The sequence below is a fragment of the Zootermopsis nevadensis genome, unplaced genomic scaffold (genome assembly GCF_977971745.1).
Source record: "Zootermopsis nevadensis isolate Lab colony 2312 unplaced genomic scaffold, Znev_1.0 Znev_ptg000003l, whole genome shotgun sequence".
Lineage (NCBI taxonomy): Eukaryota > Metazoa > Arthropoda > Insecta > Blattodea > Termopsidae > Zootermopsis > Zootermopsis nevadensis.
In genome coordinates, this window is record NW_028259135.1 from 4,625,282 (window position 1) to 4,642,851 (window position 17,570).

Sequence of the window (17,570 nt, forward strand, 5' to 3'; positions counted from 1 at the left end):
AGGATGCCAACGGGAGGCTATGGCGCAGCTGCCAGCATCTCGGCCAAACTCAATGCATTAATTTAGTAGTCATATATCACACCTGGCATCCGTCTGGCAGCGCTTCCAACTTGGCATCGCTGCCAGCCAAGATGCCAAGTTCAAATGCTACTGGCATCGCTGCCAAGGCCAAATCAACATCACATGACAGTCTGGCCAGTCCATTGACGTCCGTGCGTGAATGTGGTTGTGTGTATTTCTGTTTCTTCCAAACGTGGATAATTTCGACACAGAAAGATTGATAATTGAAATTCAGCTCCGACCATCACTATGGGATTCATCTGCTATTGAATACGCAAACCGGGACTTGAAAAAAAGAAACTGAGTAGAACTTGTGGAAATATTTGGAGATTTATTTACAGTAGAAAAGAAAGAATTAGCTAAGAAGTGTTTCTATGGCTTTATTTGTGGGGCCGCTTTCCAATATGGCAACTTGATTTTTAAGTTTTTTTGTTTAGCAATATATATATATATATATATATATATATATATATATATATATATCACAAATAATGTGAATTAAGAAGAAAACTGCTTTTATAATGTTTTATTAAATAAAGTTTGTTCATGTAATATTACATGTGATTTTCAAGAACTGAAATATTTCAAATTCAATAATGGTATGGACGTGCAAAGTGTGTGTATGGAGATTTTTTTGTACTTATTTCTTTGTTACAGAATTGAAATTCACTCCAAGTATGTAGTTTTGATAAAGGTAAATCTCATTTTCTCAAAAGTGATAAAAGTGGACATTTCTCCTTGCTAATAGCCCTTCATTTCGTGATCTCATAATGTTAATCCATCTGTTCGCTCGACTGGCGTCGAAAGCTGGCAGCTTGTCTGGCGTCTTTTTCTGGCAGCTGGACGCCATGGCATCGCTGTTGGTGTCGCTGCCATGGCATCCTAGTGCGATACCGCCCTTAAACAGCGAGTACAACCGCGGATCACCGAGCGACTTTGCACCCGATTTACAGAGTTATTTGTTCCGCGCGTGACGTCGGGTTGGCGCTAGCACGAATTTTGCGGCTGGCAGAGTCACGTTCGTAATTTTTTCAAGGTCATTCGACACGCAGCAGAAGATTCCAGTCGCTCAGCTGGCCAAGCAGTTCCTTTCCTTTCATGTACCCTGGAAGACCTTTCCACTGGCAACAATCTTGATCTCAATTTTGGTTTTCTTTCTAAATGTCTTTCCAAGAAATCCGTCCAAGTTCGAGAATTTCTTCTCGCCACCAGACACTGCCATTGCTTGTTCGATGTATGCATTAACATCTACCCTCGACTTCTTGAGGCACTTACCTGAGGCCCGGAGGGGAGAGGGCATCGTCCACAGATCTGTGCCTTCCGAATTCCGCTCAGACGTAATACGTATCCATCATTCTGTCTGACGGTAACAGTCGACGGAATACTGGAGCTGTTAATGTTTGTAGGATATGACGACCTGCGAGTTGTGTTTGGCAAACATGAAACACCGCGAAACTTTGAGGCTTTGTCTTTTTTAAATGCGAGAGGCTCTCTTGTTTTCCTTGTGGACACAGAACAGAATTTAAACGCCCAGTTGTTTCGATCCACTTCGGACTCTCTCATGTTGAGTTGCGGGGCAGATGAGAGGAGCCCGCAGATAAACCTGCGCGTGGCTGTCTGTCTATCTCAGTCTGTGGCGTTTTAAACTTTTTATGAACATTGGTACGCGATAAAGCAAACTGCATTAAAGAAACACGTAAATGGACTGTGAAGAAGTTTTAAACGGAAGAGAGGAGAAAGGATGGGAAGCCTCCGGAAGTTTTATAACCTGCTGATGCTGGGAAAGTGTTGAAGTGGTCGAGGCAGTGGCAACAGAAACAGTGCATCTGGTGGCAGAATCGCTTCCAAGTTCCGGAGCAACATAACTCGACTTAAGCCGCTCTTCTTGTCTGTTGTTAGTTCTTGGTAGATTCAGAACATCCCGTCGTTAAATTAAACTCGGCCTGAAGACAATGCCAACTCACAGTCAGCAGAAACATTCGCCGGAAAAAGAGACACTCAGATTTTCCATTCACATGCATTTGCATATTTTGTAGCCTGTTCTGTGTTGATGTTCAATCTCTTTCTTGTCAGTTCCATCTTGGGTTGGAGTGCCCGTTCCATTCCAACCTCCGAGACAGAGCCCTGAGGGCTCACCTCCCCCCTGCTCCACCTCAACAAGCCATTCCGATCTGTCGTCTTTCATAACCACGTGTGTGGTCCAGTGAGAGCTGCCGTGGAAAAGAGATGGAAGAGACTCCGTTGCTTAGCAACGCGTGCCGCCAAGGAACCAATCAGATGCCGCAGTTCGGTCGTTCGGGAGTTTCCGTGAGGGTTCGTCAGCCTGGGAGCCCGACGTGTGTCTTTTCAGTTATGGCTGGGATTTAGAAGAATCGGTGGTGAGGAAGTTCGAGAAAGGATGTTCGCGTTAGTTCACTGTGGAGGTCGGACGAGTTCAGAAGTTTCGAGAAGTAACATGTGCCGTGGGGGTGAAACGGAGAGATAAAAGCAGTTTGCGCTTGTGATGTGCCGCATGTGCAGTGAATGTGTGTTCGTGTGTCCTGCGTGGCTTGTCCAACGTACCAAGACCTTCTTCGTTAGGAAAGATGCCAGCCATGGACGCGCGCTGTTTGAAAAAGCTGGGATTTAAACTCAAGCGCGAGAGAGCCCAGTTGCTGTCGTGCTTTATCTGAACTGATATTTGTCTTGGTGTTCGGACCATTTCTCGAAGAACGAGTTGGTGGGTGGCTGTGCTCTGGTGCATAAATGTGGCAGTGTCCGAGTGAACTCGCCACGCGCCGTGTTCAAACACCTGGACATTGCTAGATTATAAGAAATTCAAATGCACTGATCCTTTAATCTCACAGTACGACGCACGTCACCTTCGAGATCAGCCAGACCGGGTTGTATATTATCCTTCAGTGCTAAAAACTTTGCCTAATTCTGTTAGTTTCTGAGATATCGGCGAGTGTACACAAATCTTTTAGTGTCTGGCGTTATATTTCGACAGAGTAGGGTGACCGACCACCTTGCGAGCACATCCCGTTGTGAATGTCGTTGCGCCTTCAGGGGATAACAACCCCAACTTCACCAGTCTAAATGTGGATATTTTGGGTATTGAGTTTAATGGTGCAACAGTGGCGGAGTAGCAAGGGACCAGGCCAATATGTTGGCTGCAACTGTCAGCTCAAAAGCTCCATCTGTTTCGTCTTCTGAGAGGCCCGCGGGCGGCAAAACACAGCAGCCGAGCGCCAGCAACCACTGCGACGACATCTTCATCAGGACCAGCTGGGCAGATGCTGCCGTAGCGTTGGCTCAGATCGACAAGGTGGGTGCTCGGGGTTTCTTCCCCTCAGATGGTCAAGACAGACACGAATTGCTCGCACGGCAGTCAGAGCCACGACATATTTTTTGTCAAATATCCGTATCTCTGTACGGCGATCAGATTAGTCGTGCACATTTGCAGGAAAAATTAGAAATGTACACAAAATTTTGATCGGAATACCCAAGAAGAAAAATTGGGAAGTGGGGGTCTAGGTGGATGTAGAAGGGAGAATAATAATCTTCAGTCAATCTCTAAACAAAGCAGTGCGATTAGAATACGGTCGAACGGCGGGCTTTTGTGCAGCTAACATGGAAAGGAATCGGTTTCTGTGATCAGCTGACTGACAGCTGGCTGCTCAAGAACGCAAAGTTCCAGTCGTGAATATTCTCCCCCGTCAGCCTTGGGCACTCATTTTGACGAAATTTGGCGTTTCATCCTCACGTGTTCACCGACGCATTAAGTTCCCAAAGGAGTCAGTAAAATTTTAGGCAGTAAAGTCGTAATGCGTGTCACATTAATACTTGTTACCTCGTTTTCTTGCTGAGATAACCTAATTGCCCTCGGTGTCCTTAACAACGAACAGCGCATGGAAGGATTTATGAGTCCTAAACGAAGAATCTGATTGGATGCCGGCAAGCAACACGTGTTTCATTTTATGATTTTAATTATCAGTTTTATTGCCATCGTTAAAGTTTAGGTCATTGCCCAAACAGCAGCACGTGACTTCACGAAGGCTCGCACCGATGAACTCGGTCACTAGGACACGACGTCGAGATTTTGAAGAGGCGAGCGAGTATACCTTCCAGCCATCGACGCACGCGCAGTAATGACAATATTAAACGCACCGCGGGTTGAGATTTCAGTGACAAATCCGAGGACGCGTGAACTCTCTCAACCAGGATGCATTGCCTGATGACGGAGGCAGTATGACCTCTGAAACGTTGGTTAACATCGACCAGACTACACAGCGCAATAACCCAGAAGACAGAAATCTTCATACTCACCGCTGTGAGAACCTCAAGTCTTACATTTCTGAAGACGTTTACGGCGATAGACGTCAGAAGGACACGCGCCACTTTCATTAAGGCTTTAACCGGGATGTTCTTTTGTTAAATCTTATGTGGTACCGCCTGATTCGACTTCTAATGGTTAAGTGAAGTGTTTTCTTCGCGGTACGTTCTGGATTCGTAAATATTATGAAGACGAGCTTCGGCTTCAAAGGGTTAACCAGCTGATTTTCGTAATGGTGAGGTGTAGTGTTTTCTTCGCGGTACGGACTGAATTCATAAATAATATTCAGACGATCTTCGGCTTCAAAGGGACAGAGGACGAAACCTGTGACTGTGACGGGAACACGGCATTGCAGTAGGCTGACTGCTAATGCATGTAAATCGCATTGCCAGCGATGTCGACCTTCAAGCACGGCGTCTGAGAGGGATCACGTTCGCTTAGTGACGATGTTCACATTGTCACGTCGACATTAATTTTGTCACGGACGTTGTCATAGTAACCCCGCAAACAGTAATTGCCTGACGGCGTCCGGCTGTCAAGACGCCCGCTGTCCTCGTTCGCCCATTAACCGAAGGTTCCGTGATTTATTTAACGACGTTGTCACCAACGAAGACCGCAGGCTTCAGTGTAGCGTCGAATGTTAGGAAGATTAATGGACAATGGATTCGAAAGGATGTGGATCGAAGCTGTAGTGACGTAATTTGTCTGCAGGGAGGGAGTAAGTGAGGCGAACCACGAAACTTTTCATCCAGAACAGCTTGTCCTCATGCCGATATTTGAACACAGGACCTACCGAAGACGAAGCCGGAATGCTAACCACGAGATCCCGACGTTCGATTTTGTGTCGTTAGTAAGAGATTGCACTAAGATTATGGGCGATTTAAAAATTTATTTTTTAAATTCCGCTTGTTAAATGTATAAAGGATGGAATAATTGTGAATGACTGACAGGACCCACCCCTCCCTCACTCCCACATCCATTAGTTTGGCGTTTCGATAATTTATATAGCGAGATGAGAATATTTGCGCGGTGCTTCTCTCACTGTGCGCCTGTTTCTTGATTGCGAGGCAGGTAGATCCTGAGGAACATGTTTGTGGGATTATCACGTGACGGAAAAAATAAAGCATTGCTTATTCCTTGGTAGGCTTCCAGCATTTTGTAAACATCGACTCCTGACAATCCATGACTCGTATTCGCATTGGCCTCTTATTACTGCGTCATGCTCACGGGTTGTGTTAACTCGCAAGAAGCTAATCTGCATTTATTTATTTTAATCCGTCTTATCACGATATTTAAAATTTCTTATATTTAAGATAATAAAATATCATTGATGCTCCATATCGATTGATCGATTTACATTTCGGAACATTTACACAACATGTTTCGGTTTTTATAAAACCATCATCAGGTGTAAAATATATCTAAGAACTTAAAACTCATTATTATCTTAAATATAAGAAATTTTAAATATTGTGATCAGACGGATTAAAATAAATAATTGTTATAATATTCACAATATGACGCAATTACACTATCTTAATTTGCATTTATTGACACACGACGCAGTAGTTCCTCCAGTTCTGGAGCCATTGCCATGGCAACTGAGCTCTGGCGTCGTACGTTAGCCTACTTACGGCATATCCTTCGGCGGAGCGCGTGAGACATTCGCAGTTTCTGTTTGTTTTGTTATGCAAATACGCCGCGAGTCAGCAGCTTCTTGCTTGCTTACTTGCGTAACGTTCTCGTGCCTTCGAGCTACGTGCATCCGTGACAATTCTCTCGTTTCCTGGGCGCGTACGCCATTTAATCCTGAGCTGGAGTTAAGTGCTGGCTGGAATATTCCTGACAAAGACGTCTTTATTATTACAGTTACCACTGAGGTGCTGCACTCTGGTGGTCGTAGTCGGAACTATCGACACTTGAATTTATTTGCACGGTGGTCTAGCGGTTAGAACGCTGGCCTTGTAATCCTGGGGTCTCGGGTTCGATTCCCGGCGGTGCCCGAATTTATAACTTGTGTTGGGCAAGGCCGTGGTCTAGGCAACACGGAGTTTTCCTCCGGGGGCTTCCCCGGTTTCTCCGTGGCATCCCAACAATTACTCCATTCACACACAGAAGAAGGCAATGGCAAACCACTTCTGGATCATCTGCCAAGAACGTATATGAACAGGTCCCAGTCCGAGAAAAGGATGGAAGGATCCTGTTCATATGGACCTGTCGTCAGACAGAACACTAAATAATAATAAGATGAGGTGGTCTAGCGGTTAGAACGCTGGCCTTGTAATCCTGGCGTCTCGGGTTCGATTCCCGGCGGTGCCCGAATTTATAACTTGTGTTGGGCAAGGCCGTGGTCTAGGCAACACGGAGTTTTCCTCCGTGGCATCCCAACAATTACTCCATTCACACACAGAAGAAGGCAATGGCAAACCACTTCTGGATCATCTGCCAAGAACGTATATGAACAGGTCCCAGTCCGAGAAAAGGATGGAAGGATCCCGTTCATATGGACCTGTCGTCAGACAGAACACTAAATAAAATAAAAACAGTGGTTTACCGTGGAAATCATGGTTGGTAATTGTGGTTCGTATTGATGGAAATGGAGAAGGTTTTGTTGAGTCACGTTGTGTTATAGAAGGTTATGTCAGGTTAGTTTAGGTTACGTTTGGTTTGTTTAGTTTCGGTTCAGAAAATTAACAGTTTAGTTACGAATGTTGGATATTTGAATACGGGATTGGCGATTTTATAAACTGTTTATTTCGAGATTTTGAAAATGTTTGATATTTTTAAAATGTTGAGTGTTTCAAATGTTCAATTTTTTTTAAAAATTTTGACGTTTGTCATTTGTTAGAAACTTTTAATTTAAGGTTGTTTAAGTAGGGTGGGGTTGGATAAACATGTGTAATGTTCGCTTCATGTAGGTTAGGTTAGGTTTAGTTTATGTGGATTTCGTGAAGGTTAGGATAAGATCAATTACAGTAGTTAGGGCCCACATTTGCAACTTTTGGTGCTTTCGACAAATCTGTTTCCTAGAACCAAACGCATTTAGAAGTAAACAATTTCAAAGAACGGACGTGGAAACTTCGAGTATTTCGTTACAGAATAAATTTTGTAGGCTGTTTGCCGTCTTTGTGATGCGCTGCACAGCTACGAGGGTTTGCTGTGTTAAGACCAACATTTGTACCCGTAATTCCTGGCAAGGTTTGGAATGAAGCTTCTTAATACGGAACGCAGATCAGGTACCTCTGTCCGCGTGCGCGCCGTGTGCCGAGAGAGGGGGCGTGGCTGGTAGTGTTGTGACGAGTTTTCACGTCGGCGAGAAATTCCTTGCTTTTCTGGAGTCATTGCCGTGTTCACATTTCGCCACAGAACTTTGTCCAATCGAATGCATTTCGTAGTCACCTCATCTGCACTTCATGCAAATCACGTTGTACATTAAGCACTCCACCCTGTTGGCTTGAGAGCCTCAGTTAACATTTTATAGATTTTAGGTATTAACTGCAAAAATTATTTATTAAATATTTATGTTTGTTACCTGATGCCCCGCCACGGTGGTCTAGCGGTTATAACGCTGGCCTAGTAATCCTGGGGTCTCGGGTTCGATTCCCAGCGGTCCCCGAATTTATAACTTGTGTTGGGCAAGGCCGTGGTCTAGGCAGCACGGAGTTTTCCTCCGGGGGCTTCCCCGGTTTCTCCGTGGCATCCCAACAATTACTCCATTCACACACAGAAGAAGGCAATGGCAAACCACTTCTGGATCATCTGCCAAGAACGTATATGAACAGGTCCCAGTTCGAGAAAAGGATGGAAGGATCCTGTTCATATGGACCTGTCGTCAGACAGAACACTGAAAAAAAACCTGATGCCACTGTTTGAACTAATTTTCATTTAACAAAATTAGACAAGATGATTGTGAATGATGTTGAATCTGTAGAGAAGCACTTACAAGCATGTAAAATATTTAATAACTTCTGCGAGTAGTGTGACCCTCGAGGATGGTCGAACACGAGAATGAATGTAAATACATGTTTTATTTCATGGTCGTAATAAATTAATATTTGCTCGCAGTAATTTTTGTAGTGCAAGAGAAATGCGTGCGCATACTTCAGTCAGATAAGCCAACTTTGGATTTCGAACGTGCTGCCTCTTTCTTCAGGGTCGCCATCTTGTTGCAGGGCAAAGCTACCGGCGAGCGAGCGGCGCTGTGGCTGAGGGCGCGTCTCCAGAGCCAGTTGTTCCAACTGGGCTGCTTCCTGCACCGCCACGCTGGCAAGGTGCTGTTCGTAGGCGTCCTGGTGTTAGCGACCTTCTGCGTCGGCCTCAAATCGGCGAAGGTCCACACACGCGTCGACCAGCTCTGGGTGGAAGGTAAGGGGTACGCCCGACGACCGACTGTCACTATTTTCTCAGGAAATACTGTTGCCTGGAATTACTTAATGCCCACGGGATAAATCTCATTGCGGTCTCATGTGCATTTTCCTCTCGAAGGCAGTAATTGTGCAGATGAGATTCGTCTGTTACAATTAACAGAATGAAATGGCTGAGCTGTGACCCCCTCTGTTTCTTTCCAAATGTGTGCTTACAGTCGGATATTTCAGCTTTACGAGGCGTCAGCGGAATGCCGAGTTCTTCTATTGCCAGACTACACCTTACGTAAAAATTTACTTTCCCCTGAAATTAATTTTCGTGATTACGAATCGTTTTTCCTCTTGATGCAATTGAAATGAAAAGAGACCAGAACAACTTAGGTCTCCATTTATCACCATTGGATCCGTTGTACCTGAGAAAAGAAAGATTAGAAGTAATTTGTGTCGAAAAGAACTATTAAGTATCGTTATCTAGTCCAAATTGGAAGACAGACAGACAACCGAACAGCAGGAAAATGCCTGAGTGTCGGTGTTGGCCTCAATTCTTATATTCAGGTTAAAAACATCGACCTGTCAGTATTTTGCAGTAAATTTTACCCTTAGCGGTTTTGCTGTTCGCCTGCTGGGCCGCGATTAGATTGCACGCAATACAGTACTGTCAGAGACGTTGCCGCATGGGCACGGCGGTGGACACCACGTGCCTGAACCTCGCACCAGCCAGCTGCGATCCACGTTTCTTCCTCTTCGGAAATCTCGTGGAGTTGGGTCGAGGCAGCGGACGGACGAGACTCTTCGTTCTCCTTCCTACACGCGACGTTTCGACGTCACCGCCTGCCATTTCTTCAGTGGATCTAATAATTTTAATGGATATTTGAAAGACGATCGCAACATTTTTAGCCAAAATACAGGGAAAGACATGGAATTTAGAATTCTACTTTCATAATTGACGTTTGTATGCGAGAGATACATTTGGCTTCCCTGACAAGTTTCGATAATCGATGTGCAAGTAAGTATATTGTGCCCCGTCTGGCATCATACACTTTTTTCACCGTCCCAAGATTGCGTGCAAAATAAAAATCTAAGCCTCGAGCAACTGCTGCAGCGAACCAAAGTACTTGTTCTTGTAGACTACGTGAATTTGCTCATTTGAAATACATTGACGCGTTCCTAACGTCGTTAGTACAAATGAAAGGGCTTTCCTGCTTAAATGGCGTTAAAGTTCGAAATTAACGCTTGAATCTTCTGCGGTATCTGATCGTCAGTTGTGCAACTCTTCTTTTCACACCCGTGGAGACAGTAGAATGTTGCTGCCTTGCAACTTCGCCGCCCAAACCCACCGCCTCAGTTTTGCTGTGCGTCACGAAGTCTGAATGTTCCGCGCCTGTCGAAGGCGAACTGAGTGTGCTTCCGCTCAGATCCTAGAGCCAGTGCGCGATATCGTTAACGGGACCTGAGGACGAGCTGTGAGGTCGTGATTTTGCCCACCTCAGCACGAAAACAACGTCAGAACTGATGACAGAACAAGGAATCGACGTGAAGTAGGTAGAGAAACGTGGATTATGATAATTGTGCGTAGCTTTGTACGTCTCGGATGAACGCATGGCCTCCATCTTCAGAGAAGAACCTCATATCTCTTGTAGAAAAATAATTTACTAGTCGTAAAATGATATTATCCTTATGGAAGGTTCAGTGTATCACTTTAAGATTAGCTTATGTGCATGCTTCGCAAGTCAGTGTCTCTAATGTCTCTGGAGTTCGAGTGCCCTGTACCGCCCAGATTACATTGCAGTCTGGCTACCAATCACTCAGTACTCCGTCTCTCAGACGGTGGACAAACGCAGTCACCGACTGTTCTTCAAACTTGCATGTGGAGAGGAAGCGTTTGGAACCTGGAGATGCCTCACAGAATTACTTCTCCGATGCGAGTACCGAGTTTCGGACCCGGACATGTGCGGTTGTACGGCGGGAGTAGAACTTTAGGGGAAGGGGGGGAAGGGGAGGTGAGGGTTCCGAGTTGGCGAGGCCGGCCACCCACGGAGCGAGGAAGGCTGAAGGCTGCAAGACAGGGCCACACGGCCGATGAATGGAACGGTGCTGAGTCTTCTGCTACGGGGCCAGACAAAAAGTTAAAAGAAACAATTCTGTTGGGGCCTCCCTACCTGTGTCAGTGTGGCGTCACCCAGTCACTGGCACGTTCGAAGCAGACGCAGGGTAATGCTCAAGAACAACAGAATCTCACACACTCGTAAATACTATGCAGTCGAAGCTTGTTGATGGATTTTGGTGTTTAGTTCCTCGCAAGGCACGTGTACTTTATGCATGCAGGGGCGGTGGTGATAGTCCTTTAGGGCCGAAACACTTCTCTCTCTCCTTAAAACTGTGACAACGTTGCAGGACTCCCAGAAATCTGTATACACGCTTCTAGTGAATGGAACGAAGACATTTTAATAAACGAAACAATTAACACGCGTGAGCATTGGTACTTCGTGAATTAGCGAATCTGGTTTGCAGGTGTTCGAAATGACCACTGTTAGTTAGCTTCGAGGCGCACAGCTGACAGCGGCGAACAAATGACTGACAAAAGCGGCCACCAAAGTTGCTGCTGGGACGCCTGCGCAGAACCGTCCGATTTCTTGCCCGGAGTTCGGGAAGAGTTGCCGGCTTTGAGTTGTACGTACAGCGCGTCCTTCGAGTAACCCCACAAGATTAAGTCAGTTGGGGTTAAACCTGGCGATCGTGGGGGGTAATCAACAGATTCCCTGCTCCCTATCCACCGGTCTGAACTGTGGGGAAATATATTCCGGTGCCATCTGTTACGTGAAGTAGAAATGAAGGCCCTGGCGGTTGTTTCCGCTGCAGTAGGTTGCTTGTTCGTGCCTTGATCGCTGCAACGGACGGACTCAGTATCGCGGATCTTTGAATCGACGCGCGACCTTAATTTCAATCCTCCAGTTCACCGGGATTATTTCGGGTGACCGACTGCACGTCGTGAGACAGGTTGGCATGGGCCGATCTGAGGAGCCTTCGGCCCGAGCCCGAAGTTTATCTGCCCCACCTAAGCCCGACTTCTTTTTATTCCAGCCCGAACAAAGCCCGATCTATATGCAGTCGGCCGAGACGTTGGTATTATCAGTACATTTTTATTTTGGTGCATAAATGCCAGTAACTTTTTCTATGAATTACTTAAGGACGCTTAAAGAACAGAGGTTACTCTGCCGTTTGAGGAACAATGCTAAGATATCGGATGCCACGTTTTCAGGGTTTTATCTCGAACTATTTCAAGTCTGTGGGGTTTTTCTTTCGGAGTCCGACAGTGCCATGAACACCTTCTTCGAAGTCGTCGTAAGAGTGCAGATTCCAGTCCTGGTTCTGTACTTTTATCACAGAGAATTGTCGTCATTGTTAACAAAATACACGCCCGTTTTGCATGGGTGGCTCAGCTGTCAGGGCTGACTTCTCCGGCAGGACAAAAGGCGCTGGTCCTCTGTGCCGGGCTTGTGTTGTGTCGAGGAAAGAAACTTTTGAATGGCGGCGGGTCGGGTCGGGACCGGGGAAGCCGCGAGGAGCAGCTGCTGCTTACCTGGTGCGCCGCCGCTCGGCTCAACAACGGCCTAAAGCTTCTTCACTTCTTGTTTATTTAACGACGCTTTCCGGAAAGTTCTGTCGACGACGAAAGTAGCAAGACTTTAAAAGTAGATTACATTTGGAGAATGCTTGTTACCATTAAATTCAAAATCCAATGTCTCCTCGCGTGCGATCCGAAATATATCGATACAAAATTACAATTTTACCTTGAAGCTTGGTCCGTCGAGGAAAGAAGACAGATTGAGGACGTTCGGGAACTCGGCGCGACGCGACAGGCTGAGTAGTGAGCAGCTCCGGAATTTGTACTTACACTAAACGCCATCAGGGAGATCAAACCCAGGGGAATGAAGTGGGCGAAACACGTAGCACGCATGCTCACAAAATTTTCGGAAGATGTAAGCGTGAATGGAGGTTACTATAAAAATGGTTTGGAACGTTCGAAGTGACTCACTCATGTCATTCGAGGTACGGACCGGTGCACACCGCAGCGAACCGTCGGTCTACTTATCGGTGGAGCGTGCTGAACGAAGCACGTTGATTTGGTGACTGCTTCCGATGTTTTTTGCAGTTTGAGCTTAGAAGGCGGTGGAGTTAGGTGAAGGAACGCCGTGGATTTCTGTCGAAGAAGACGTGAAAGTCCAGGGTGGCGCTTGTCGAAAAGCACGACGTCGGATGTGTGGGAGTCATCGTTCTCCATGCCGGAGGCCGCCGTGGTTTCATCATCAACACTGATTCTTTGACTTGTTTTAAATATTGCTTGTAAAAGTTGTCACCACCTACTACGAAGGTATACATCAGGCACAGTTTTCTTTACGTGGACTATACTTCCTGACAGCAGAGAAAATTTCAGCTGCCAGAAACTTTTGCAGCCACTGCACAATTGCCACAGTCCGTCACGATTCCAACCCGCGATTCCGCTGTTCTAGCGGCCTGTGTGATCGGCACAGAAGGTGAAATCGAATTGAGGTTATTTATTCCAAATAGCAGACGTATGTGTACTCCACTGGAGCTCGTACTCCTCTGCGCTAAGGCAGATCCTGCTGCGTGTTCTTTGCCAGAAGGCGTTCTCCGTTGCTTTGAAGGAAGGACCCAAATTGCAGCTGTCAGAAAGGAACATGTTTGCACCTATGAGGATAAAGTGGGCCTAAGCAGCCAACCAAGGACTTGCACGTTATTATTTCGATGACGTCGATGGACTGGAAGTGCAGGTTGAACGTGGAGGAGGCAAGGAACAGCGATGGAGGGAACTGGGAAACTGTAATTTGCTAGACCAAGAAAGAGATGGGAAGGTTGTGTTAAGATTAAAAGTAGATTGTGAGGATGGTTGTGGGGGGGGGGAGAAAGTGGCTCAGGAGCGTGTCTAAAGGCGGCTTTAATATCGGGGATGTCGAACGTCCGGATTCTTCTGCCGGCCCGTTCAGAGTTGGAGGTAGACGTGCTGTGGCTGAGGCATCGGGTGCAATTGGGAGACCCAGGACACGAACGACAGCTGCTGGCAGGGCAGCTCTCCTCCGTAGGGGATTAAGCGGCTGGAGCGTGAAGCTCGGCAGTCCAACTCCACGTGGTGCTGAGCTGACCGTCTCCACAGCTCGGTGCGTAATCGAGCTCGGAGACGGCTTCACCCAGAAGCTGGCAGAGAGAGAGGCAGAGCGTCGCAGCCGCCTGCTCTTTGTGTCGCTCATGCGCGGAGGGCGGAGCGGCTAATAGAGCTGTTTGGACCGGCTCTGGCATGCGGGGCGAATCACAGATTTCGGCTGCGTCCGGATGTGCGTGCTGCCGCCTCACAAGGGAAACTTACCACCAGCAAGCACACAAAGTTGATCCGGCGTTGTGGGAGAGGAAGGCAAACACCTTCCAGGTGGAGGATAAAGAACAAAACACAGGCCTTTCTACTAAAATATGAAGGCTGCTACTAAGTGTCATTCTGGATGTTTATTTTTATTATCAAAATTCGTAATTAAACGTTCACCACGAAAGAGAGGGATCGGGTCTGAGATGCCTTTTACAACCTATTGTTATTAGAGTGCAGGTACTCACTTTACAAGTTCTCGAAAAGTGAGTTCCAGCAGTTTATTTCGTAATTAGTAGATATTTGAGTGCCGATGTAATCGGCAAATGAGTACTATCAGCTCAGTTTGCAATTTCTCGATATCTTGAGTAGCGGCACTTCATCGACAAAATAAAGCCATGTTAATCTTCGCCGGTTTTTCTGCTTGGAGAAGCATGTTGAAATTGAAACTGTTACCTACATCGAGATATACGGTTTTACTAGAATTCTTTAAATTCATAAACACACGTGTGGTTAATGTCTTCGTTTGAAACAGAAATGAGTCGCTGTCTGTTCTTGGGGACACGTGTTCCAAATGTGGCCAATTGCGAGGAACGTGAGTTTAATTCAAGAGGATTACTGCGAGAGAGAGACACATCGGGAATGAACTGCGCCGACAGAAGAGACATTGGACGACTCTGGCGTTAGATCCGAAACGTCGCCTAGGAAATCTCTCAATGGACTAGGGCTGGAGACAGGTGTTTCGAGAACACGTGTACGTAAAGGGCCGCAGAATTGTTAAAACTGCGTCCATCCAAGACAACGACAATTCGTGCTTCCGAGGAACGTGACGAGGTTGCGAGAACAAACTTTCGCAACTGGTTTCTTCCTTCTTCAGTTGATAGAGAAGTCGATCCACAATTAGTGCTCTTTTTCTGACGAGGCCTGGTTTTCTTAAGCGGAAAGGCGAATTCTCAGAACCGTAGGTGCTGGAGCGCAGAAAATCCAATCCGTTTTAAAGAAAATTCTCATAGTGATAAGAAATTTGGTGTTTTACGAGTGAAAGTGCACGGGGTGATATGACCCATCTTTTACGACGATGAGATTAATGCTGCCTGGTACATGAATATCATTGTAAGCCAAGTTTTCGCTCAGGTTCCAGGAGAAGAAAGTCGATACAGCATCTTCCAGCAGAATTCTGCACCGGTTCATGAGGCACGTGTAAGTCCGGACGCACTCGGGGGAGGTTTTCGGCGGTCGCGTAGTTTTGGCGTGATCTGTGGTCCTCGCGTTCCCCAGATTTAACACCCCGTGACTTTTAATTGTGGGGAAGTTTAAATTATGAAATTGGTAGAACAATTCCCCACAGCCTGGAAGAATCAGGAAGCAACATCCGCCGAGAAAACTCGTCCATTTCCGTGCAACAACTCAAAGGGAACAGGAAGATGGCAGAATGTTCGGCGTGCGATGTGACGAGTTTTCATTACACTTCCGGAAGGTTATTCTCGCTGCGGCAGCAAACCGCCGAACGAGGGGTTACTTTCGCCGACTTGTACTCCGACAGAGACGCGGCAGGAGGCGGCTCGGCTGCCGCCAGCGCGGACAGCGCGCCACGGTCAAACAGGAAGAAGTTCAACCTCTATTAAGTTCCTGTCCGCATGTAAGTTACTACTAAATCGCCAGGTGGTTCCATCATCAGCCATGGACGTGAACAGATTTCTGCGATTAACTAACAGAGATTATCCTCCGTCTAGTAACGCATTACTCGTTGTCGAGCATAAATACGAATATTATGCGCTGAAAATTACATAAAACCTCACAGCACAACACGACTCAATAAATTTCCGTAAACGATCGTTTTTACCTTCCGTTGTGTTATAATAATCATCCATATTCATTTCTTTCACAAGGGCTTTGTTCTTCATCTTAATCCTGGTTTGGTGAGGGTGTGGAAGTGCCGGTAGGAACGCGTCTTTTCCCTCTCTGACCGCGAAGTCTGGTTCGTTGCGTGCTGGAACCGCGTTCTAGCAACTTCGCCCCTGTTTCAGCTGGCTCTGGTGTACATTCCTGCCATTTTTTGATTTTCGCTTTCACGTGACCACGCCCCGTAATGACCTGTCATAGACCGCGGTTCCTTTTCTGTTACTGTTTTATAATCTCGGCGTATGATAATTCTGTTCCCCGGACGGCAAGGGCGACATCGGCTGTGAGCGTGAAAGTGTTCTGGCAGAACAGCGCAAGGTAAAATGCAACAAGTAATAAAAGAGTACAGTCATATCCATAAATCACTGCCGCTAAGTGGGAAATGCAGTTGCAATCGGGAGTTTATTTCTGACAGTCAGTAAAACGGTTCATGTGGCATCTTGGGCAGTTAAACAAGTTCTAGAATGCCAGGAGCGGTGCTGAGCCTATCAAATCCCAGACCTCCATCCGACCAAAATTCTTCTTGTAAAAGAGAATTTTCTTACCAATAGCAGCAGCCCTCCAGTTTTAGTGGTGAAAAAAAACCCGTTAGCGTAACCACATACCCGGTTATTGGGAGACATCGTTTACCTTTTCCAGCTATGCGTTTCGCACGCACGAATACTTTTACCTTCGTTAGCTTTTTGTTTTGATTGGCTTAAAAAAACCTGGCGCGATTGAGGGCAGGCCCGTTCCGCTGTTAGCGAACAAAAAACATTCGGCTGCAGGCAAGTGGCAAATGTTTTTAGCCGAGGTCGTACGCGTGCAACAGCAGCCATCGGCATTACTCGTTTGCTCTGACGTCATTTTCCCAGTCGCCATTTAATACGATCACTGTCGTAGAGTGAGTGCCCCCCCTCCCCCCCCCCCCGTCAACGCGTTTCGGTTCATTCAATGATAACTCCCCACCCCCTCCTCGCCTTCAAGGCCTGAGGCCTGGACATTTTCGTTTAGCACGATTTGTGTATTTGTGATCCCAAATTTCAAGGTCCATGGACGTGAACAGAGAGTGAAGTCTAACTGTGAAAATTTTATTTTTGGGCACAAAATCTGTTCAAATTGGTTTCAAGCAGTTGCTCGTGCATTCTGAGTTACGTCACAACGTAGGGATTTGTATCGCCTGATCCCCAGCGGTCGGCCAGTTTCTCCCTTCTGCAAGAACGCCTACGCTAGCAAAGTATTTCATCTTCTTCGCGAAGTGCTTTGTACTATCTGATAGCAAAAACGTCGTCTCCTGCATCTCCCTCTCTTCAAGGTCTGTCCCCATCGTTTGCGAGAGCTTTCTGGCGTCGTCGTGATCGTCCTGTGATGAACTGCCGTGCTTTGGAAATCTGGCTCCACTTTTCCTTCTCAGTAACAGCCGATCAGTGGCGTCGGAGCGACATTTTATGTATTTTTACCCATAACTTATTTAACGACGCTTTCAGTGGCTCAGAAATTTTGCGTCGAATGAGGGGATGATCGTCTGTATCGAATTGGAAAGAATGCGGAAGGGACTGTTCTGGAATTTGCCTGG

General features: G+C 46.5%; 1 protein-coding gene across 1 annotated transcript in view; it reads left to right on the plus strand.

Annotated features, from left to right (window-relative positions):
* Window positions 1-2,379: 2,379 nt before the first annotated feature.
* ptc (protein patched) overlaps window positions 2,380-17,570 on the plus strand; it is a 55,505-nt gene continuing 40,314 nt past the window's right edge. Inside the window, exons 1-2 of the mRNA XM_022083890.2 lie at window positions 2,380-3,367; window positions 8,548-8,740. Of these exons, the coding sequence (XP_021939582.1) occupies window positions 3,206-3,367; window positions 8,548-8,740 (355 nt within the window). The 5' untranslated portion in view covers window positions 2,380-3,205. The remainder of the gene's footprint in view (window positions 3,368-8,547; window positions 8,741-17,570) is intronic.